Raw genomic sequence first — 25,838 nt, forward strand, 5'->3', positions numbered from 1 at the left:
TTTGATTTAATTCACTAGTTAGTATTAATAACAAGTTGGTGATTTGTATCTTGTGTCTTTTATTAAAATAAAATCCCTAACCAGAACTTAAACTGAGTTTGTAAGAAAAAATAGCCAGATATTACATTTTTAAAATTGTCTCTGGCTCAAGGTGGCTGACAATACTTACAATACTCATACTCATTCATGTGAAACAAAATCCCTTTGTTCATCCAGTTCTTATAAAATTATTATTTTCATTTTCATTTTAAAACTCAATCTCCCCTCTTAACTGGCAGAGTTTATAAAAGGAATAAACTATCAATTTACTCATCAAAGTTTAGAATAGCTTCAAATGTAAGCCATCTAAAAATAAAATAAAATGTCTTTCTCTTTTCTAAGAGCAAAATTTAAATACTTGGTATATCCTTTATTTTACTATGCCTTCCCAATATTTTTATGCTTATACTCTATTACTTAAGTTTTAAATGCATTTTTAAAAATCTGAAATTGGTTCCTTTATGGAATCCCTGGGGGCCAAGTAGAGGAGTTATTAGGTTATTTTAGGTATTTGATATATGGTAGCATCAAAGGGAATTAAGCAGAGATTCACTGATCAGAAATATTCTAACTGTAAAAAGGCAATCACAGACTTTTAGACAGAGGTAGGTTACTAATAGTCATTGACCTCTAGTGACCTCTGGGCTTATACAGACAGTGACTAGCTTTTTTCTATGGGTTGAAACCATGTGTTTGGATCAAAACGCTGCATGTTGCTGAAAGTATTTTTCTGTAAGCAAAAACGATAAACAAAACAAAACACAGAATAACCCAAAACTAGAATGAAAGGGGAAAAAAAATCTAACCAAAACAAAATGAGAGGGAAAATTTAAGAATTTAGATGGGAAAGTAACTTTGTTGGTAACTTTGTTGGATGGATGAATAAGGTAATATGTAAACTCTTAAGCCCCTAAACTTCTAAAATTAGAAGGCTGCACGTGACAAAGTAAAATACAGTTCTGTGTGTGTTGGCTGTCTGATATCCCTAGGTGGCATATCAAGTTCTATAGAGTAAATTAAACTTTTGTTCTTATTCAAGGCAGTGTTGTTCATAGTACTTTCTGTGACGATGGAAATGTTTGACGTTTGCATTGTCCAATAGTCACATATGGTTGATGAGCACTTATACTTAATTTTATTAATTTAAATAACCACACATGGCTAGTGGCTACCCTACTGGACAGTGCAGGTCTAGAATGATGACAAACATCATAAATACCTGTGTGCGCATACTTATATCTCTTTGAATTTTCCTCTAAATAATATATATTGCATTTCGGGTAATGTTGTAAAAGTATCATTGACTGTATCACATACTAATTCTCGATCTATTAAACACTGTTAAGTTTTTACTTGGAGATGCTACCAAGGTTATAAGAATAGTGGGGGAAAGCAAATAGTTTAAACTGTCTTTTATGGGCTAGTTCTACGAAACTGAGCTTAAAAGTAAGAACAAATCGTTCATCTCTTAAAACAACAGATTCAGAACCCCTATGAGGGTACTGTGATTTGTCTTTTTCCATAATCTAATTTTTTACTTTGGTGGGTCTTCCTGCACCATTTGCCTTTTATAATCCCTAACACTCAGGAAGCTTCTCTCTTGTTTGCTCCAGGGTGAATATGACTTTTCCTTTCCTAACAGTGCTCTCTGAGATATGCAAGCCAAAGACAAAGTGAGCTGGGCCAACAGTAGGGATAAATGGGACTGAGTAAGTACAAAGGAGAGACTACTGATAGGCTCATCCTAATCCACTGCATGGAACAGGTTTCTCTGTGTGCATCACATTCCCCCTTAAAAGCATGTTATTAAGGCCACCATGTACCGCTAAGCACATACATGCTACACAGTTCTTAGAGGGACCACACTGGTCAGTGCATAACCTACTCAACCATATGCTGTGGTTTGATCTCTATAATCAATGAATTTTTCTCATTCTCTCCTATAGAAATTACCCATTGTGTAGATCATTTATTTTTGTTAACCTTGTTTGCAATTATTTGAATTCATGTAGTAGAGAAATAAGAACTGCATAGGTACAGTGTGTGATTATACACTGGTTCTATACAAATAAAATATTTAGAGTTTTAAATGTCTTCCACACAATGCAAAAATGACTACTACCTATGGAATTGTTAGTTTAATTCAGTACTTAGCCACTCCTTTTAGATCATGTTAAAGTCTTTCCCGGAAGATATGGAAAGAAGATATGGCCAATTCCGTCCAAACTCTAGAGCATGCAACTCTAAGTCATGACAGCAAATGAGATCTTACCATAGGACAATGTTGATTTTTTTCTGAAACATGTAATTCCCATATAGTTTTTTAAAATCTGCTTCTATCTAATCGACTATTGGAGATCTAGAAGAAAAGTAGTGAGCAATCAATGGATTGTTTTCTCTGTAATGGTGAGAACTGAAACTAACACACATACTGTCCCAAGTTGGGTTTTCCGGAAAGTGGACCTAGAGACAGAGATCAGCGTGTAGGACGCTTATTTGAGTGCTCGTGGAATCAACACCTGTGGTTTCAAGGGAATAAAGTAACACTGGGCAGACAGAAAAGTTGAACTGTGATAACAGTTCCAATGGATGTCTCAGCTGACCCTATAGTGGGTCTGAAGCTCAGATGACCCTTCAGAATTGTTCTGAATTGGGGCCAAAGGGCCATATCTTTATACTTCACCTTAATCAGTGGATGTGGGCTAGCTTGGGAAGGGAACATGGTCTAGTTGTCTACCGCTACATAACAAACAACCTCAAACTTAGGGGTGTAAAACAACTCTGATTTATATTATTACCTCTGTAGTTCCAGGTGTTGACTGGGCTCAGCTAGGCTATTCTAAGATGGAGTCTATCATGTAGTTGAGGTCAGTTGTTGGCTGGGACTGGAGTCATCTCAAAGATTTCCTCATTTATGTGTCTGGGGCTGATACTTGCTGTGGCTCATCCTCAGATGTGACTGCTAACCGGAACATGGACTCTCCATATGGTCTGAACTTCTTACTAATACAGCAGCTAGTTCCAAGACCAAGCATCCCAAGGGCAAGAGTGAAACAGGCAGAAGTTGTAAAGCCATTTATCACCTTGTCTCGAAGTTACGAAGTCACACTCTAATGGTTGAGGAAATGACAAAAGACTGTCCAAATTCAAGGGCAGTGGACATTGGTGCTATATCTTGATGGAAGAATTGGTGAGGTCACATGTAACAGGAGCATTTGGGAAGGGCAATATTGTTATGGCCTCTTGAAAAATATAATCTGCCATAGGACTCACCTTAAGTAAGTCCACTATCATCAGCTGAGGAAATGCTTGTAGGGTATTGGTAGCCAAGGATCTTCTGCCTTCAGTATTGTCCCAACCCAGCAGCTGAAGAATGTCTTTTATTTTTCTTTATCTAGGCTTCAGAGCATCTACCGTATTTATTTTCCTGTTCCTGTGTTATGCATAATTTTTTGTCTCTATGTTTAACAATATTGAGAGTAAGCAAAAATAACTTAGTTGCTTGCTCCAGAACATCCTTTTCCCTGAAGATAAGACTGTGAACAAACGAAAATAGCTTGCTCATCACAGTTCACTTGAAGACCTTTGCTCCACTGGTCCCTCCAATCCAAAATTATAATATCATAACCTCTACCGAATCCCAAGTGCCGTTCCCTGTCTTGCAAAGCCTGCCTCAAAATCACCTACCTCAGGTCTTAAAATCACATAAATATCCTCCTGGAATTTCTCGGTTTTGAGACATTCCTAAAGCTCTGTTATATTGGTGTTCTGTCTTACTGCAATCAGTGTATTCAACTTAGCTTTGCTTGGTCAACAAGTTATTCTGGTAGTCTTTTAGGGGAGTCAACAGCAGACAATGGCAAAAACAGTATCGAAGTATTCTTTTTCTTAGTGCAGCTTCAGAAGAACTTGGTTCTATGGTGAGTTGACAAAATGAGGACGTCATCATTTCAGTGAAAAATGGAAATAGTTGCCAATTCAGCCACTGACAGTGTGGAAAGTCAAATTCCTCCAACAAAATCGTAGGGACTTGACATTTATTTAGTCCAATTCATCTGCTTAATATGAATGGAGAAGAGGCTCAAATTTGGGCTCAAATTAGAGTAAATTATTTTCCTATACTGCTGAAGAGTCCTCTTCAGTGCAATCAAAGGTTTTATGTTTCCTCTCTGATCCTCATCTTCCTTCTTCCTTTCTGTTTGGGATCACACCGTGTCTCCATTTTTCCTCTTTTCAGACAATTAGAGGAAGTATCAATTCTCCATCATATTTTGGCAGAGGGAGTCTTTTATCTCTGTGTGGCCACAGGATTTTTAGGCCTGTATGTTTTGAACAAAAATGTATTTTTTAAAGATCTCATTTTTCATCAAGTTAACTAACATGTGCTTTCTATTATCTGAAAAATCTCATTAACGGATAATTTTATGACACTGACACCCAATTTTTGAAGTTGAAGGAAAATGGAAAATAAGGGTTTTTTTCTTTTGTAAAATCTCATAAATAATGGAACAAACTTTCTTGCGGTATAGGCTGTCCTATTCACTTCACCCAGAGTATTTTAGAAGGACTGAGGGAAAAAAGATATTTTACCTTGTATATATTGGAAAAATAACTGGATGGGAGGGTTCTGGATTTGATGTTTTTTTCAGATATTTGCATTTCAGCTAATTTATCCTTTTAAAAATATGATTGCATTACCAGGTTCTTACCATATATTAATTAAGTAGTCACTGACTTGAAATGAAAAATACAATTGATAGTCACTTTGGTAACAACTTACAAGTTGTTATTCACATATTGGTTAATGGGAAAAATATGTGTGTTCATGTGATGAAGATTATTGGAAATCATTATATAAATAATGGTAAAAAGAATACAGAGCTGGTGACGCTTCTGGAGTCTCAGAGTTCTTTTTTTCACTGTTGACAATTTTCTTCTCCCACATCACAGATAATTCACAACAGATTATTTCTTTGCATAGCTTTTATTTTTATGCTAGGATAAGTGCTGATATATCCCACATTATTTTCAATCGTTGAGTTTAAACAAATCATTCCTGGACACTATTTACATGTTTAAAAAGTCTGCATATGCATGTGTGATAGTGGAAGCATGTGTTTATAGTAACAATGTACTCATTATGACACTACACTGAGTTCAGATTTTTCTAAACTGCAACAAAATGTGAATGTTTAAAACTCATGTTACAAATACAGATATGGCTTATACACTTTTCTTTTTAACAAGACCCATGCAGACTACACCAACATTTTGGCTCTGAGTTTTCAATTTTTAAAATAATTTTCATTTCTCATGTTAAAAAAATTATTACAATTTTGGGTATTCTTTGGTTAGCTTAGTCTCAACACCTAAAGGGCTTGAGGTGGCTTATAAAAATATAGACAAAGTATGAAGGGAGAATTAGGAGTTCTAAATATATTTTATCCAATATTCTGCAGTTTAAAGATACACCATGCATTCAGCTCTAAATCCTAGCTAGACATCAAAGTTTTTCTTCTGTTTTACTCATAATTCAAATATTAAGTGATCGAGTTTTTAATAAAACTCAAAAGATCATTCAAAAATTATATTTAAATGTTCTGCTAATGAATTAGTGTACATTAACTAGTAATCAAGTTTATTACTTTATAAATATACATTTTAAATCATGTCAGAAGACATAAGCACTCCTGTGATGTGAAATTTCATTGACTCCCTCCAGTCCTCTCCATACATACCTCCAATCTACTCAATGTTTACATGTGAATCCTTACACATTGACAATAATGTCATCCTCCCTCTTGTGATTTAGGCAAATCACTCCTTATCAATAGAAATATTACCTGTGGGGTTGCAGAATGCAGAGGTTTTGGTTAAAGAGGACAAAAGTTTAGTTAGGAGGGATAAATGATAAGTATTTAAGGTGATGAATATGTTAATTAGCTTGATTCAGTCATTCCACAATGTATACATATATCATAACATCACTTTTTACCCCACAAATATATACAATTGTAATTTGTCAATTAAAAAATTAATTTACAAACAAAGTAAAAAATATTGCCTATGGTGTAAAATTATTTTTTTAACTTTTATTTTAGGTTCAGGGGTACATGTGCACGTTTGTTACCTAGGTAAATTGATGTTACAAGGATTTGGTGTATAGATTATTTCACCACCGGGGTAAGAAGCATAATACTCAGTAGGCAGTTTTTTGATCCTCACCCTCCTCCTTTCCGCCACCCTCAAGTAGGTCCTGGTGTCTGTTGTTCCCTGCTTTGTGTCCACATGTACTCAATGTTTAGCTCCCACTTATTAGTGAGAACATGTGGTTTTGGTTTTCTGTTCCTGCATTAGTTCACTTAGGTTAATGGCCTCCAGCTCCATCCATATTGCTGCAAAGGATATGATCTTGTTAGTTTATAGCTGCACAGTATTCCTCGGTGTATATGTACCGCGTTTTCTTTACCTAGTCCTGTTGATGGGCATCTAGGTTGATTCCTTGTCTTTGCTATTGTGAATAGTGTTGCAAGGAGCATATGTGTGAATGTATCTTCCTGGTAGAATGATTTATATTCCTTTGGGTATGTACTCTATAACAGTATTGCTGAGTTGAATGGTAATTCTGCTTTGAGTTCTTTGAGAAATTGCCAAACTGCTTTCCACAATGGTTGAACTAATTTACATTCCCACCAGCAGTGTATAAGCATTCCTTTTCTCTGCAACCTCTCCAGGATCTGTTGCTTTTTGACTTTTCCATAGTAACCATTCTAACTGGTCTGAGATGGTACCTCATCGTGACTTTGATTTGCATTTCTCTAATTATTAGTGATGTTGAACATGTTTTCATATACTTGTGGGTTACGTGTATGTCTTCTTTTGAAATGTGTTCATTCATGTCTTTTGCCCACTTCTTAATAGGGTTGTTTGTTTTGTGCTTGTTAAGTTCCTTATTGATATAGTTTGGTTCTGTGTCCCCACCCAAATCTCATGTTGAATCGTAATCCCCATGTGTTGGGGGAGGGTTCTGGTGGGAGGTGATTGGATCATGGGGATGGATTTCCCTCCTGCTGTTCTCATGATAGTGAAAGTTCTCATGAGATACGCTAGTTTAAAAGTGTATGGCACTTCCCCCTTCACTCTCCTACCACCATGTGAAGAAGGTTCTTGCTTCCCCTTCACCTTGTGCCATGACTGTAAGTTTCCTGAGGCTCCCCAGTCATGCTTCCTGTCAAACCTGCAGAACTGTGAGTCAGTTAAACCTCTTTTCTTCATAAATTACCCAGTTTCAGGTAGTTCTTTATAGCAGCATGAGAACAGACTAATACACTTACAGATTCTGGACATTGGATCTTTGTTACATGCATAGTTTGCAAATATTTCTACCCATTCTGTAGGTTGTCTGTTTACAGAGTAAACCTTTTGCTGTGCAGAAGGTCTTCAATTAGATTTCATTTGTCAATTTTTGTTTTTCTTGCAGTTGCTTTTGGCATCTTTATCATGAAATCTTTGCCATTTCCCATGTTCAGAATGTCCTAGGTTATCTTCCAGAGTTTTTTATAGGTTTAGGTTTTACATTTAAGTCTTTAATCCATCTTAAGTTGATTTTTGTATGTGGTGTATGGAAGGGGTCCAGTTTCAATCTTCTGCATATAGCTAGCCAGTTTCTCAGCATCATTTATTGAATAGGGAGTCCTTTCCCCGTTACTTGTTTTGTCAACTTTGTCGAAGATTAGATGGTTGTAGGGTGCAGCATTATTTCTGAGCTCTCTCTTCTGTTCCATAAGTCTTTGTGTCTGCTTTCATATCAGTGCCATGCTGTTTTGGTTATTGTAGCCTTGTAGTGGAGTTTGAATTTGGGTAACACGATTCCTCCAGCTTTGTCCTTTTTGCTTAAGATTGTCTTGGCTATTCAAGCTTTTTGGTTCAACATAAATTTTAATATAGTTTTTCCTAATTATGTGAAGAATGTCATTGGTAGTTTGATAGGAATAGCACTGAATCTGTAAATTGCTTTGGGCAGTATGCCCATTTAAACGGTATTGATTCTTCCTATTCACAATCATTGAATGTTTTTTTCCATTTGTTTGTGTCATCTCTGATTTCTTTGAGCAGTGTTTTGTAATTATTATTGTAGAGATCTTTTGCTTACATGGTTAGATGTATTCCTAGGTATTTTGTTCTTTTTGTGGCTATTGTCATTGGGAATGCAGACTTGATTTGATTCTCAGCTTGGATGTTGTTGGTATGTGGGAATGCTATTGATTTTTGTACATTGATTTTGTATCCTGAAACTTTGCTGAAGTTGTTTATCGGCTTAAGGAGCTTTGGGGCAGAGACTATTGGTTTTTCTACATGTAGGATCATGTTGTATATAAACAGGGATAGTTTAACTTCCTCTCTTCTTATTTGAATGCCTTTTACTTCTTTCTCTTGTCTGATTGCTCTGGCCAGGACTTCCAATACTATGTTCAATAGGAGTGTTGAGAGTGGGTATCCTTGTCTTGTTCTGGTTTTCAAGGTGAATGCTTCCAGCTTTTGTCCATTCAGTATGCTGTTTGCTGTGGATTTGTCATAGATGGCTCTTATTATTTTGAAGTATGTTCCTTCAATGCCTAGTTTGATGAGGGTTTTTATCATGAAGGGATGTTGAATTGTATCAAAAGCCTTTTTTGCATGTATTGAGATAATCTTTTGGGCTTGTTTTTAATCCTGTTTCATGTGATGAATTACATTTATTGATTTCCACGTGTTGCATGAACCTTGTGTCCAAGAGATAAAGCCTACTTTGTCACGGTGGATTTGCTTTTTGACATGCTGCTGGATTCAGTTTGCTAGTGTTTTGTTGAGAATTTTTCCATCTATGTCCGTCAAGCATAGTGGCCAGATGTTTTCTTTTTTTATTGTGTCTGTGCCAGGTTTTGATATTAGGATGATGCTGGCCTCAGAATGAGTTAGGAAAGAGTCCCTCCTCCTAAATGTTTTGGAATAGTTTCAGTAGGAATGGTACCAGCTCTTCTTTATACATCTGGTGGAATTCAGCTGTGAATCCATCTGGTCCTGGGCTTTTTCTGGTTGGTAGGCTTTTTATTACTGATACAATTTCAGAACTTGTTATTGGTCTGTTCAGGGATTCAGTTTATTCCTAGTTCAATCTCAGTAGGTTGTATCTTCCAGGAATTTATCCATTTCTTATAGGTTTCTAGCTTATGTGCATAGAGATGTTTGTAGTAGTCTTCGAGGTTGTTTGATATTTCTGTGGGGTTGGTAGTAATGTCTTCTTTGTCATTTCTGATTATGTTTATTTGGATCTACTTTTTTTTCTTTATTAGTCTAGCTAGCAGTCTATCTGTATTATTCTTTCAAAAAACAAAATCCTGGACTCATGATCTTTGGTATTATTTCTCACATCTCAATTTCCTTCAGTTCGGCTCTGGTTTTGGTTATTTCTTATCTTCTGCTAGATTTGGGATTCGTTAAATTTATTCTTAAATATGTCTGTTCCACAGATTCTAATTTAAAGACTTTGTTATGATCAAATATGATATTATTTTGTGTTTGAGTTTGTTTAAGTAAGTTTAAAAATATCTTGTTAAAATAGAAAGATTCTAAAATAGAATTTGCCTGGTTATGTAACCTTAAAGGTCTGGAGGGAAAAGTGCTAAAGTGATTTAACACAGCAACAATGGTAGAAATTTCAACTAACTGTGTATCCTTAAATATGAGGGACATTATTCTAGCATCCCTTCTTTTTTGTCTTCTGTTGACTTCTCTGACTCTTATCACCCTTCCCCCAAGCCATAATTGTGATTATCTTTAAAAGCCGATAATATGCCTTTATTTTCTGGAGCTAAAGTCCCTTATGGTAGCGGCCCCCAACCTTTTGGGCACCAGGGACCAGTTTCATGGAAGACAATTTTTCAGGGGACCAGGTGTGAGGGGGATGGTTTCAGAATGATTAAAGCACATTACATTTATTGTGCACTTTATTTCTATTATTACATTGTAATATATAATGAAACTATTATACACATCACCATAATGTAGAATCAGTAAGAGACCTGAGCTTGTTTTCCTGCACTAGATGGTCATATCTGGGAGTGACGGGAGACAGTGATAGATCATCCAGCATTAGATTCTCAAAAGGAGTGTGCAACCCTAGATCCCTTGCATGTGCAGTTCACAGTAGGGTTTGTGCTCCTATGAGAATCAAACACTGCCAATGCTCTGACAAGAGGCAGAGCTCAGGAGGTAATGCAAACAATGGAGGGTGACTGTAAATACAGGTGAAGCTTCACTTGCTCACCTGCCACTCACTTCCTGCTGTGCAGCCTGGTTCCTAACAGGCCACGAACCAGTATCAGGGGTTGGGGACCTCTGCTCTATGGTAAACAATTAAGTACCAGAGGTTGTTAGTGCATCAGATCTGAAACTAGTCTGCTAATGAGAGATTCCAAGTGCTATCATTTATTCTAGTATCTTCAGGCAAGTTACCTAAATTTCTGTGCTTAGTTTCCTTATCAGTAAAATAGAGACAATAATAGTGTCTATCTCAAAAGTTTAAATGAGAATTAAATGGATTAGTAAATGTACTTAGAACAGTGCCTGGTACGCAATTATTTGATTTTTTTTTAAACATCAGTTTGATAATAATAACTTCAAAGATTATCTCTATCCTGTCCTCTAGTTTTCTTCATTTTAGCTATGTGTCATGTTTCATTGAAAAATACAAAATTTGATCTTATCTTTATATAAAGTCATGCAACCCTATACATCATACATTTATTTAATACTTATTGTGTACTAGATACTTTTCTCAGGTGTCAGGGATACAAATTAGTCTTTGTTTTCTATGGGGTGAGAAATACAAGCAGACAAATGGTTACGCTAGAATGTGATTAAGTAATTGAGGCTATAGAAATCTTAATGACAGTTATCTAAGTCAGAGTTTGTTCATACAATGTATTAGTTTTCTATTCGTGTATAACAAATTACCCCCACATTTAGCAGTTTTCAACAGCAAACATTTATTATTACTTTCATAGACCAGGAATCTGGGCCTGGCTTAGCTGGATGCTTCTGGCTCAGGGTCTCTTGCAGGTTGCAATCAAGTTGTGGGTAGGGGATGCAGTCATCTCAAGGCTCAACTGAGGGAAGATCTGCTTCCAAGTTCACTCACACAGTTACTGGCAAGATGTTTTTTGTCATGCACTGTTAGACTAAAGGTCTCAGTCTCTCACTGGCTGTTGACTGAAGGCCATCCTTACTTCCTTACCATCTGGGCTTCCTTCAGCTCACAACATGGCTGCTGGCTTCTCCCAGAGAGCTCTCAGAGAGTGAGCAAGGAAGAGTAAGCAGGAGTGATATCAGTCTTTTTGTAACTGAATCTCAGAAGAGACTTCCCATTATGTTTATTATAATCTCTTTGTTAGAAGCAAGTCATAGATTCAACTCTCACTCAAATGGAGGGAATTACATAAATACATGAATATCAGAAGGTGGGGATCATTGATTGAGTACCATCTTAGAGTCTGCCTACCTCAAATATGATGGATTATTCTATCTTTTTTGTTACGAGTTTTCTCCATCTACATCTCTGCTTTCTCTCATTTTCTCACTCTGTGTAGGTACACTTGCTGTAACGTGTTGTCTGGAGTCTCCACTTCAGGAAAACCATACAATTGCAGTGAGTTCAGAGAAAACTAATAAGAATGTTATATATGCTGAATAGCGTCAATGTAAAATTTGAGTGAGATAGAGATAAATTCAATGATCAAAATCTCCACAGGTAATTATAGGAAATCTACACAAATTTTGGAAATAGCTTATCAGTATCTTGGATGAAATATTTTTTAGCTCTGCCAGCAGCCACGGATATCATGCTCAGGGAGAATTCTAGCCTGGATCACGATGTCAGGAAAGCACCCATGGCTCAGGAATTAGATGGCACTGCTGCATGAATCACCTGAGCAAGCCACCTAACCCTCTGTGCTCTGGTTTTCTTATCTGTAGAGTGACTGTGATGGGTGCCTGCTCTGCCCATTTGTCACAGGACTCTTGTCATTTCCAACAATAATATATAGGGGGAATCTGATTCATTTTTTGAAAAACTCCTAGTGATGATGTAAGTGAGGCATCATTATCATTATCATGTTGCTCATTAAGTCTAGAAACATTTATTCTTATCAGTGGCCATTATAATTTATAAGCTCGGAAAGAGTCTTTACTTTCTAAAGGGTGATTTCTTTCAAATTTGAATGGGATCAAATCCTCCGCTAAGTTACTTACTTTAGGTCTCCACTTCCTCCCTTCCCCGCCCCCACACATACTCACACTCTTCCCACATTCTCAGTAAATTGGTGGATGAATCCTTGTATAGCTGTTGGACAAATTCATGCCCATCAAAAATCAAACACAATCAAAGCCTAATCACAATAAAAAGTAGTTAAAAATAAAAATCTATTGTGAAAGGTTTTAGATACCTTTCAACTTTCATTTCCAAACATTTAAAAAATTTTGCTTTGGACATAATTCAACCTTGATGAGAATTCTTCCATCACTACTCAAGTCACAAATCTGAGAACCTGCCCTGTAGTCTGATTTAACCCTGTAGGTTTGCCTCTGTCCTTGTGTTCCAGGGCTGTCCATGTTATTTCCATGTGCTTGTGGTCAGTGACGCTCTTGACTGAAATATGGGAGAAATGTCCTGGGAAGGGTCCTGAGAATTAGCTAGAACAGTGATCTCTACACCCTCTTGATCATGTATCCCATGAGTTAAAGATATGTGAGTATACTCCCATGTAGGTATAAATTTAAATTTATAAATTATATTCACATCAATCTGTATTAATATATTATGTACATTATAAAAGATAAGCAATCTATAAATAGAAAAGAGTGAGACGAGAAAAATATTTTAAAAGCAAAATTCAACTTATTTCACTTATTAATGGTACCTCAAACCCTTTTGTCCTGAAATCATAGAGATTTGTATTGATGTTCTGGACAGTTTGTTTTTAAATGCTTTGGTAATTAAACCAGCATTATACTATCACTGAACATTGAAAAATAAAAAATACACTTAGGATTAGATTCATTGCTTATAATAATAATGTATACACATATTTCAAAAAGTCTTTCTGAATATTTTTATTTTTATTTTTTTGACCTACATCTTGCAGAACTGATTAGGTCATCATTGATTTTACCTCATAGCATGGCTGAAAAAGATCTCCTTCAGGGAGTAGAAGAAATATTATTCTGCCATTTTCTTGTTTTTAAAAATGTATTCTTGTATTATTAAATATTATCATCAAGACGCTGTTTCTTTTCAGGAGTCTTTTAAAGCTATTGGCTCATTAGTGAGTGTTAGTTTGGTTAGAACTAGATGATATAATCCATAAATCTGCTTAACTACCCAAAGAAAACAGCACTATGTTATGATCGTCAGAAAACAACACAAGTAAAAGATGTCATCGTTATTGCTCAACATAGGAGAGTGCACAATGAAATATCAGCTGAGTGAGGGAAACTGCTTACTAAATATTTGTAAGATACAACTTCTGTTTCATTTTTGAAGATATAAACAGATATAAATAACAATTTTAAGTTTTTTTTATACCCAGAGCTATATACACTCCATTTTTTATTTTAAAATAGAATTTACTGAATACCATAGTAAATTTACACATAATTTTTTTTTCATGTCAGTATTGGAACATAATGATTGTTTAAAGTACTGCTGAATTAACGCTTCAAAAATTTCAAATTTTAAAACATATTCCATAAAAATATAAAGCCTAATAGTGTTAAAAAAGTATTAATTTACACTTACATATCAAAGTGTTAAGAAATTCCACACCCAAGCCAATTATCTGAGAAGTAAAAATTCAATCATGTGTTTTCAAAAATGTTTTCATTTGAACAAAATACAACAGAAGGTATAAAACAGGCAAAAATTACTTAATATATATTGACTTGTCCTACTAGAAAATGTTGCAGGTTAACTTTAGATATTAAAAAGATTCATGTTCCAAAGGAACAGAAAAGCTGTTTGCAATACTTTTTATGCCTAATCAAAGAACCACATGATGACATTAAATATTCTACATTTTTTTGGTTGTTCCTTAATTGCCAGTAATGGAGGACTAATATAAAAATTTAGTTTTAAAAATAACTTTTCTTCCAATGAACATATTTATATACAAAGACTGTCCTAACTTTTGAAACATTAAACAAGGAAATTTATACTTATGATCTTCACTATAATATGACCTATATATTACCCTGTTGATAATTTTTTTACTCTGAAAATTCAGTAATCTCACATGTGAGTATTACAGTAGAGGATCAAATTCCAAAAGATTGAGTAATTTGATTCAGATCTTTTGAATTTATAGGGTACCTTTTTTCCAGGAAATGTATAAAGTTATTTATGTATATTATATATATGTAATATATATATAATATGTAATATATATACTTATATATAATATATATAATTATATATAAATTATATATATATAATTTATATATCAAATATATATTATTTAATATATAGATGCAAAGCAATGTAATATATAATATATAAAGTATATAGTATATTACATAATACATAATAAATAACATAATATATATTATATATTTGATATATAATAATATATAATGTAATATAATATATTAATTATATATAACATATAATATATATATAATTATATATAACATATAAATATATAAAATACATTATATATACTATATATTATATAATATATATTATAGATATATTTCTTTTTAGTGGTCTACACTGAATTCAATTCAATTATAAACTGAAGTACAGTTTTTGTTTTTGAAATTTCATTGGTTAAGATCAGGCTGAAATTTTAGAGCTCAAGCTTAAATAAATTAGTTCAAATATTTTTTAGTCAAATGTAAAATATGTCTGTAACTCTAAGGATAAATGCTTGAGGGAATGGATATCCCATTCTCCCTGATGTGCTTATTTGACATTGCATGCCTGTATCAAAACATCTCATGCACCCCATAAATATATACACCTAATATGTACCCATGAAAATTTTTAAAAATGTAAAAATAATAATTTTTGCTTATACTAAAGCATAAATCGAAAGAGCAAGGAAAACTGGAAAGCTCATTTGTATTTACTATAAATTTATCAATTCACTAAAATCTCTTTGGACATGTAAGTAAAATATACGAATGACAATAGCAGATGAGTTAAAATTCTCTTTCTTTAAATGAGAAATAAATTGCAGACTCTAATAACAAGGAATTGCTAATCTAAAAAACATTTACAAGCTAGAGGAAAATATAATTATAATGTATTAGACTATCAAGGCTTTTCTGAGCAAACCTCACATTTATTTTTGCTAAACTAAACCAAGGTAAAAGTAATCTACATTACAATTTGAGATTGTGATTTCTGTTGATAAGCCACAAAAATGTTCATAGGGACTTTCTAACTAAGAACATTTTTTTGCATTGAAAATTAATAAATACAGTGTATCATTATTTTAAAGATATGTGTAGGGGAAAAAACAGCTTCTCTTGCCCTTAAAATTATTGGTGGTAAGAGAGCAAGAGAGGAAGAGATGACAGCTTTTTAAGTCAAATTTTCATCTCCCCTATCCTTTGTTCATTTTGACTCCCCAAATAAAATATTTCTGTACTTTAATTTTTTAATCACTATTGTCAGCTTGGTTGCTATACATTTAATTACAATATAAAGTTGACATTGAGGATAAAGAAACTTGAGTAATTACACTTTTTCTTATTTCTATTTAACCAATAAGATTTTAATAGCAAATTAGAACAAGATTTTACCTCCGTAATAACTAATGGTTGGATAAAGTAGAATTTGTATCAAATAACTCAGACTTCAGATTTCTGGATATACCATAACTACGCTATTGAGGAGCAAAACCTAAATAATGAAGTTAAAATATTAATTACTACTCCAGTCATACTACCAAGCATTTTGAGAAATTATCTTATTTCAATGTAGTAAAAAAAAAAAACCCAATAATTTTATTTAACATTCTTTATAAAATGTGATTGAGGCTTTTAAATGTCATAAAGCTGGGATGAGGCTGCAGATAAAAAAAAAAAACTGTATTTTGGCAAATACTTTATTAATATTATAAATGAAAATATAGTTAGAGTTTTAAAGTGGCACTTAATGTGTTCTCTCTCTCAGAGTCTGCCAAATAAATCAGATTTCTTGGAAAAAATTCAAACTTGATACAATGAAGGCAAAATTAACTCTTGTCGGGTAAGTCATTTGCCATAAACGAAAGGACCCCTGACCGCATTAAGCAGAGGGACTGATGGTCAGTGGAGCTTCTCTGTTTGTAATTTATTCAGCAAAAGCGAACAATTGTTTAAAAGTCTCTAATACAATAAGTAGAAAGCTGAAACTGGATCCTTTCCTTACTCCTTATACAAAGATTAATTCAAGATGGATTAGAGACTTAAATGTTAGACCTAAAACCATAAAAACCCTAGAAGAAAACCTAGGTAATACCATTCAGGACATAAGCATGGGCAAGGACTTCATGTCTAAAACACCAAAAGCAACGGCAACAAAAGCCAAAATTGACAAATGGGATCTAATTAAATTAAAGAGCTTCTGCACAGCAAAAGAAACTACCAACAGAGTGAACAGGCAACCTACAGAATGGGAGAAAATTTTTGCAATCTACTCATCTGACAAAGGGCTAATATCCAGAACCTACAAAGAACTCAATCAAATTTACATGAAAAAAACAAACAACCCCACCAAAAAGTGGGCAAAGGATATGAACAGACACTTCTCAAAAGAAGACATTCAGACAGCCAACAGACACATGAAAAAATGCTCATCATCACTGGCCATCAGAGAAATGCAAATCAAAACCACAATCAGATACCATCTTACACCAGTTAGAATGGCAATCATTTAAAAAATCAGGAAACAACGGGTGCTGGAGAGGATGTGGACAAATAGGAACACTTTTACACTGTTGGTGGGACTGTAAACTAGTTCAACCATGTGGAAAACAGTGTGGCAGTTCCTCAAGGCTCTAGAACTAGAAGTACCATTTGACCCAGCCATCCCATTACTGGGGATATACCCAAAGGATTATAAGTCATGCTGCTATAAAGACACATGCACATGTATGTTTATTGCAGCACTATTCACAATAGCAAAGACTTGGAATCAATCCAAATGTCCATCAGTGACAGACTGGATTAAGAAAATGTGGCACATATACACCATGAAATACTATGCAGCCATAAGAAAGGATGAGTTCGTGTCCTTTGTGGGGACATGGATGCAGCTGGAAACCATCATTCTCAGCAAACTATCGCAAGAACAGAAAGCTAAATACCGCATGTTCTCACTCATAGGTGGGAAATGAACAATGAGATCACTTGGACACAGGAAGGGGAACATCACACACCAGGTCCTATTGTGGGGAGGGGTAGAAGGGAGGGATAGCATTAGGAGATGTACCTAATGTAAATGACGAGTTAATGGGTGCAGCACACCAACATGGCACATGTATACATGTACCCTAGAACTTAAAGTATAATAATAATAATAATAAAGAAAAAGTATTAAAAAAAACTCTAATACAAAATTTAGTTCAAATATCAAAGGTCTGATCCATTTTAAAAGGATTAAGTTTATTTTTTTAATAAGTTGAACTGGCTTTAGATGAAATATATAGATCTGTTCACATATTTTATACATTATTTACAGAGAAATGAAAAATACTGCTGCCTTTGTTATCACTTGTCATTTGGGAATTTCTTAGATAAAATAAAAGAAAATGGAAAGATAATTTGACCTCTGACTCCCAGGAGAATGTTCAAGCCACATCTGAAATTTATCAAAGAATGAAGAGAAAAAATTTTTCAAGTTGGAAGGTACCAGAGTGATTAGCTGGTCTAACCTACTTAATTTTGCAGATGAGAAGGCTGAGATACAAGTGCCTTGAGCTGTGGCAAATTGCTCAGCTCTTCCTTGTATTGTAATTAAACTGAGACTAACACCAAGTCTCTTGCTGTTGTTGCCAATTCTTTTCTCTGAACTGCACTTTGTACATCCTCCACCAAGCTTAACAGCCACTATCTATGGGGCAAGGGGTGGGAATCAGGAAGAAAAAAAAGATAAAGGGTAGGGGTGGGGGAATGTGGGATAATGTTAGGAATGTTGTACTCAACAATAAGTCATATGTATTAATACATAATTTCTTAAGAAAAATAATTTTAAAAAATCAAAGCTTAACATCAACAGAACCAAATTTCAAAGATCAGAAATACCAAAGTGAAACTGAATGTTAGTATTGAAATTTAAGCTACATTTTCAAAAAAACAGCCAGCAGACCACTAGATTTCAGTTTCTGTTTCCTTTTAGTGACTAGTTCTATATATTATGTTTCTCTACACCTGAAAAAATGTTCTTAATATAATACACACGCAGTCTGAAGTAATTTCAGTTCTCAAGTTTATGAAAGGAGTTTTAAAAAAAATACTACAAAAATATGCACTTATATTTATTCCAAAATTATACATTTCTAACCTCTGCAGTGATATAAGGTCCAAATTTTCACTGTTGAACTGCCTTCTTGCGTGGTCTTAAACAGTTATTTCTATAAAGCAGATAAAATTTGCATAATTCTTTACAGTAAAACCCATTCAGAAACTCACTTTGATAGTAATACTTTTATCTACCATTACAGTTGGAAGAAACATTTCAGTAAAAAAGTATAGGGGTGGGTCAAAGCATGTTTTTTTGTTTGTTTGTTTGTTTGTTTTTCTTTTTTGGAAAATATACTGTATGTAAAACATCTTGGAAACTACACATGCCATATCCTTTTATTTAATTTGAAGGCACAACTTTAACATTATGTAACTGTCAGTACCAGCTCATAAAAATATATATTTGCAAACATATCATTGAAGACTTTCAGATTGTCAATTCAAAAATCAATTTAAAAAGTCAAAGTCTATTTGTAGAAAATCAATGACACATTATAGCGTTCCACGTAATATTATCGCAGGACAATCTGTTCACCAGACATCATTTGTTGCATAATCCAAATGGTCCATCATCTGAGAGCTGTTACCTTTCCAGAACTTTTTCATTTCCTTACGTTTCCAGGCAACAACTGAGGCAGCAATAAGCGTGCAAGGTACTAAATAGAGGAGAGCAGGTTGCCCCTTTTTCATCAGCACCAGAACAACAAATGTAAGTATCATGCCAATAGCATAGGCTGCCGTAGAGGAAACATAGTCTATATAAGAAGAACCAGTGTGAACATCAACTCTTCTACAGTAGGCAATCAACAGGCCTGTACTGTCTCCAAAACCCAATATTGAAACAGGCATGATGCACACACTCATTACTGAGAAACAGATCAGCTTTGGTACTCTGATGACTACTGGCAATGTTTCAGTATTTCCAAAAAGTCCAGCTGCAAGTTCAACCATGCTACTCTCACCATTCTTTGTGATGAATGGTGTTATGAAAACAAAAAATACATCATAGAGGAGGAGGAGGCCTAGAAGCATCACACATGACTTGAAGCTGGGCAACTTCAGTGTTTTAATTAAATTCAGACAGAAAGCAATCCCCAAGGTATCTTGTAAAATCCAAGCCCACCTGTCTTCATTTCGAAACACAACCCAAACAATAACTATTGCTATTCATAGTCCAGAGAGAAAAATAAGTCTCATGTCCATGCTTTTGCCACGACACACAATCGTGCATTGTCCATATGGTGTCTTATGAATTAGTGCCGCAAGAGAGTTGTACAGACTCATTGCTGATGTTATGCAGAAAATTGCTATCATAACATAAATTAACCATTTGTAGAAGAAATAAAGTAAGACCATCATAACACAGCAGATGACCACAAATATTACAACTGTAAGAGGATAAAAGTTAGATATTCTTCCTTTTTTTTTTCCTCATTTCTCTATCTTCAGTTGTCACTGCTTTCAAGTTTCCAATTCAACTAGTCCACTCCAGTACCCACCTAATGCCACAGTGAGCACAGCAATTACAAAAATAACCACCATAGTATAATCAAAGTTAGGCCACGATGGAGAATACATTTTTCATAGTAATGTTATTTCCTAGAGTCTGCTTCATATCTTTAAAGTCTTTGTGGCTTATAAATGCAATCAGTATTTTCACATCAGGAAATTCAGATCTGTTACCTGAGGTAGGAAATAGGATACTGTTATTGACAACCAACATTGCTTCAGCACCTCTTTTCTGTTCAATTCCGGTGTTTTCAAGAAAATGTCAGCTTCCCCATTGCACCACAACTGCTTTGTTCTAATTTACGCCAACAAGAGGAACATCAGAAAGGTTGCATAGTGGTGTGGAAGTCAGATTCATCAAACTAACGTAAGTTGCATTTTCTAGGGTATTTGGAAGAGCTGACCAATGGGGGTTATAAAGCATGCAGTAGTCCTTGGATGTGCCATTTCCAGACGCATGCAAGATTGCTTCCTGAGTGGCTGTCAGGGGGAGCAGGAAGCCCCAGAGCAGGGCGGCCTCGGCAGGGGACAGCCGCCGCTGCGGCCCCATCGGACTGGTGGGTGCAGGGTTGGGTGGCGCGGCGCGGCTCACTAGGCGGGGTAGGTTCGGAGTCCCGCCACTGCGCTGCCTCCGTGGCCGAACCGGACCGGACCGGACCGGACAGGCGCGGGCGGCAGGGCTAGGCTGGGATCGCCGCTGCTGCAGGGGCCGCCACTGCAGCCCACACTCCAATTTAGTGGCTAGTGTTCTAATTCCTTTGGGGTTCACCTGGGTCCTTAATGGGGACTGGGCCAAGAAAAGTTATACTGAAGATAGACAGGACTGTAAAAAACAGAACTCTGGGCCCTACCCCTGCTTCAACCAAAGAGCTCCGATTTTTACTTATTTTTTATTTTACACATAAAAATAAATTTTTTTATGTGTAAAAATTGTTCTGATAAATTTTCATTGGAACAAAGAATTCCACAGCTAAAACATGCCTAAAACTCTCTTTGGAGAAGGCTAGAAGCCCATGCCTCGTAATTCTGACAAATGTTTGAAACCAGTCACTGAACAGTAAAGTTGCCCAGATAGCCTTTTATCAGAGAACCAAGTATACCAGTTTTAGAAGTTCTTTGGGTTAATGTTTGTTTTACTTTTCTTACATGCAAAATCATAGCATTAGATCTAAAAAAGAAGATAGTTTAGCCAAAAGTTTTAAGCATAAGTAAATATCAATACTAAAGAGAAGCATTGATAAAACATGCATTCAATTTTTTTTCTCAGTTGAGACATTCAGTGAAACGTTTTGAGTATTATTTTTGAAACAAATCATATTAAAGCAAAGCTTTAAAAAGGATATGGTTCCTGGAATATCTTAGTGAGTTTAATCTTGGTTTTCTTAGGTGCTTTGGAAATGCCAGCCAGCTCATGCATCTTAAGATAATATAAAATCAATGGACTCTGACCTCCAAAATTGAAGAGAACACGATTAAACTCTGGACCAGTACTACTATAGTGCGACTGTAAGAGGAAGAAAAGAATCAAGATGATGATTACTTTTGTGTTTCTAAAAAAGTGTGAATAAAATATAACTTCATATTTAGCATAAAATTACAATTTGATATATTAAAATAAAGGAAATTCCAGAAAGCATCTTCTTAATTAGAGGAATTTACCAAAGTAAGAGTCTATAAGTATACGCAGTAAGGCTCTTCTACCCTTTTGATTTATCAGGCTTGTATATAGGCAATAGACATTATTCAGTCTTAAGAACAGAAAAAGAAAATGAAGAAAATGAACAAAGTCAGGAAAAGGCATAGGAAAAATATCTGAAGAAATGATGGTCTAAATTTTCAAAATTTATGAAAAACCCATCCAAGAAGTTCAGCAATCTCTAAGTAGAATAAATTTACACCTAGCACATCCTAGACAAAGTTTTAAAAAATAAAGACAAGGAGAAAAATCTCAAAAGCAGCAAGAGAAAGCAACTCATACATAGGGGAACTTTAATAAGATTAATAACTAACTACTTATCATAACAAAACAGACCAGAAGGCAGTAGGATAGCATCAAGGTGCTGATGGAAAAAAAAAAAAAAAACTCTGTTGACTAAAAATCCTATGTCAAGAATACAACCATAAATATAATTACTCCAAGATTCTATTATTCCCTTCTTATAGGAGAAATGTCAGTATGGCAACTACTAATATTTTAAGTTTTCCTCAATCTTTGTAATACCATTATGAGATACTTTTTATTGATTACACTTCCTGTGGGGAAATAAAATTTTGTTTTCATTTGCTTTTATTGATACATACAGTTCTCTTGAATTTCTTTTGCTTATGGTCACTTTTTTATTCTATAGGTTTTTGCAAAAAATATGTTTCAGAATTCCTAGCGGCTACAGAATCATTTCAAATAATGGGACTATCATAATCAATAGCAATTCTTTGCCAGGAAAAAGTTAATGTCAGTATCAGACATGTTTTCTCTGATGTAAATCACTCCTTCATTTTAAGCTCCCATGATTCACAATGGGTTATATATAGCTCGATTTTCAAAATGTATGCAAAACTAGCCCAAGCTCAGTTTAGATTTTTAAAAAGTTTGCCTGTCTAGATAGATGTTTTGCAATGCCCTTCCTGTTTCTTTCTTGGGTACTATAAGATAAACATTCTATCTTACTAAAATTCTAGAAATAGACATTTCTGTTATTTTTCTGCAGTTATCAGTTTTTTTTTTTTTTTTTTTTTTTTTTTTGAGATGGAGTCTTGCTCTGTCACCCAGGCTGGAGTGCAGTGGCCCGATCTCAGCTCACTGCAAGCTCCGCCTCCCAGGTTCAGGCCATTCTCCTGCCTCAGCCTCTCGAGTAGCTGGGACTACAGGCGCCCACCACCTCGCCCGGCTAGTTTTTTTGTATTTTTTAGTAGAGACGGGGTTTCACCTTGTTAGCCAGGATGGTCTCGATCTCCTGACCTCGTGATCCGCCCGTCTCGGCGTCCCAAAGTGAGTTATCAGTTATTAAGTTAAGAAAATCACAGTTTGCAGCCCTTTTTCCTCTATAAGAATTCATGGTTTTTAAGAGTAGTTCAGCCAGGTAAGAGGCAAATAGGTATTAAATGCAAATCTGGTGTTTTTTTTTTTTTCGATGGAGTCTTGCTCTGTCACCCAGGCTGGAGTGCAGTGGCGCGATCTTGGCTAACTGCAAGCTCTGCCTCCAGGTTCATGCCATTCTTCTGCCTCAGCCTCCCGAGTAGCTGGTACTACAGGTGCCCGCCACCACGCCTGGCTAATTTTTTTTGTATTTTTAGTTGAGATGGGTTTTCACCGTGTTAGCCAGGATGGTCTCCGTCTCCTGACCTCGTAATCCACCTGCCTGGGCCTCCTGAAGTGCTGAGATTACAGGCGTGAGCCACCGCACCTGGCCTGGTGTTCTGGTTTTTAAAGCAGAATGCTGCAAGTTGACCAAAAACCTCTTGCTAGAGACACTCCAAATAGCCAAGCCAATGAACAGAAATCCTAATGTTTCCATTCATCCCACGAAAGATAATAGTAGAAATTTGTCAGAGCACTTTAAGATTCCATGAAGCAAGACTTTTATTGTCAAGTCAACCTAGCCCTAAAATCAAAGAATCAAGCAACTCCATAAACTTAAGAATGATCATAAAGGATGAAATAGAAAGTCCAAGGGGTGATTTGGGTGCCTAATTTCGTGGTTAATTTATTGAAGGATAACTGCTACAATGAATAGAAAGCTAAATACTGATTTTTGAGGCTTGAATATGTGTTCTGCCAATGCTCATACCCAATGTTACTTTCAGGGACTGGAAACCCACAGGCACCCATTTAGCATTTGGACAACTTTGGTGTCCGGAAAATTTTTCATGTTGAGCTGAAATCTATATCCCTGTATCTTTCTCTTATTTATTGGCAAAAGTTATACTTTTTTTGGAGCCACACAGAAAAACTCTAATTCTGCTTTCCTACAGTAGCTCTCTACATATTTGAAAACAGTTCTTGTGGCCTTCAGAGTCTTTTCCTTCCAGAAGAAATACTTATAAATAGTTTGGCCATTGCTCAAGCAGTATTATTTCAGAGCTCTTCATAATTAGGTTTAGATGAGGTTGTCAATGATGGGATTGGAGTCCTTATAAGAAGAAGAAGATACCAGAGCTCATTCTCTCTGCCATATGAGGACACAACAAGGAAGAGGCCGTCTGCAAGACAGAAAGAGAGGCTTCACCAGAAAACCAAATTGGCTGGCTCCTTGATCTTGGATTTCCCATCCTCCAAAACTATGAGAAATGAACTTCTGTTGTTTAAGCTACCCAGTCCATGGTATTTTGTTATGGCAGTCCAAGCTGACTAGTACAATGGGACAGGGCAAAAAATGCAGCAATGTGCTGTTACTACTAAAGATGTATTTCCAATGTCTATCTGTTAACAGCATCCTCTGAAAAAGGTTGTTTAATCTGTTACAAACCCATGTGTTAATTACTAAACAAAGTTTGAGAGACCATTTTCGGTGTTTGCTGAAGATCAGATATATAATTTCTATTACTTATCCCTGATTTCTAAATCTGGCAATATTGCCCCAAAGGAAATGGTGTGACATTGTTATTGATTCAAAATTGACTTCTATACGTCACCAGTTAATATCTGAAGTGCCTGCAAACCATCTTTAGCCTCATTGTGAAGGTCAGAATAAAGTAGGAAGATATTTTATTAAGCTTGGGTTATTAAATACAGGGAAAAACATAAATACTGACTTTCAGAAAGTGGTTTTTATATAGGCATAATTTTTAATTTTAAATAAATTATCTTATCAGACTTGATAAGATGATGTAGACAACATTTTAGCAATAAAAACTATGACCAACTTAAAACTTAATTGTCTAACAAATTAAGATATCAAATTCAGAATTTCAGGTCAATAATCTCATCAGATTTTGGCTAAGGCAACACATGGTGGTGAGTCCATGAAATCTCTACTTGCAAGGCACCTTCAAGAATGTCGAGAAACTAAGCATTCAAGACTCAAGAGTAACAGTATCTACATGTGGTCAATTATTCTAGGACCACGGCTTAAGAAGTAAGGACAGGTCAACTATTGTTGATACTCCTTTGAAGTTTTCCCTGCAGCTTCGCTGCTTATTGAGATCATATTCATGTGCAAACACCAGATGGAGCCTTTGTATGTCAACCAAAGGAGAAATGGTGACAAGACATGTTGTGAGGAAAAAAGATAAATATTATGATATTTTTCATTAGAGATGGGGATATTTTCAGAAGAAAATAAAACTTTTTAATATTAAGATTAAACCTTCAAACAAATCTCTTTTGACCATTAAATTCTTTTCCAAAATATATGTTAAGAATGTAATAACCAGCATTGCCTGTGTACAGCACAAATTGCAAATTAAACAAATAAGAAATTTTTTCATAATTATTATACTCCAAACCTTTGTTGTTAGTCTTGATAATCCTGATTCTTCCTTGGATATGGGCAACACATATGCTCTTGGGTTGTTTAGAATCTTTATAATATTGAAGTCGATAGCTAAAACAGAAAATAAAATACTTTTAAAAATTCTGGTATTTTTTTCCTTCACAGAAAAAGCATGATACCTCTTTCGCCTTTTAACGATGCACCCTGAACGCAGAGAAGGGCAAACATGGATAAAGAGTGTAAAGACATTGTTATAACTTGTCCCAAAGAGGAAATAAATGTTGCATTTCGTATTTTTACTCAATAGGGCTTTAG

At 35.2% G+C, this 25,838-nt stretch overlaps 1 protein-coding gene and 1 pseudogene across 4 annotated transcripts in view; both read right to left on the bottom strand.

Moving 5' to 3' along the window:
• Positions 1 to 25,838, bottom strand: part of FAM227B (family with sequence similarity 227 member B) — a 284,670-nt gene that overhangs the window by 25,152 nt on the left and 233,680 nt on the right. For 2 of the 4 annotated variants that reach the window (XM_073995777.1, XM_065547334.1), the window contains exons 12-13: positions 25,537 to 25,634; positions 23,654 to 24,291 (exon numbers count right to left, since the gene is read on the bottom strand). In XM_073995777.1, the coding sequence (XP_073851878.1) occupies positions 24,223 to 24,291; positions 25,537 to 25,634 (167 nt within the window). In that variant the 3' untranslated portion in view covers positions 23,654 to 24,222. Of the gene's footprint in view, positions 1 to 21,434; positions 21,596 to 23,653; positions 25,635 to 25,838 lie in introns of those variants that run through there. The other 2 variants (XM_073995778.1, XM_073995776.1) reach the window with 2 other exon arrangements.
• LOC123574670 (signal peptide peptidase-like 2A pseudogene) lies at positions 19,114 to 20,641 on the bottom strand (annotated as a pseudogene).

This window comes from Macaca fascicularis, chromosome 7 (genome assembly GCF_037993035.2).
Source record: "Macaca fascicularis isolate 582-1 chromosome 7, T2T-MFA8v1.1".
NCBI lineage: Eukaryota > Metazoa > Chordata > Mammalia > Primates > Cercopithecidae > Macaca > Macaca fascicularis.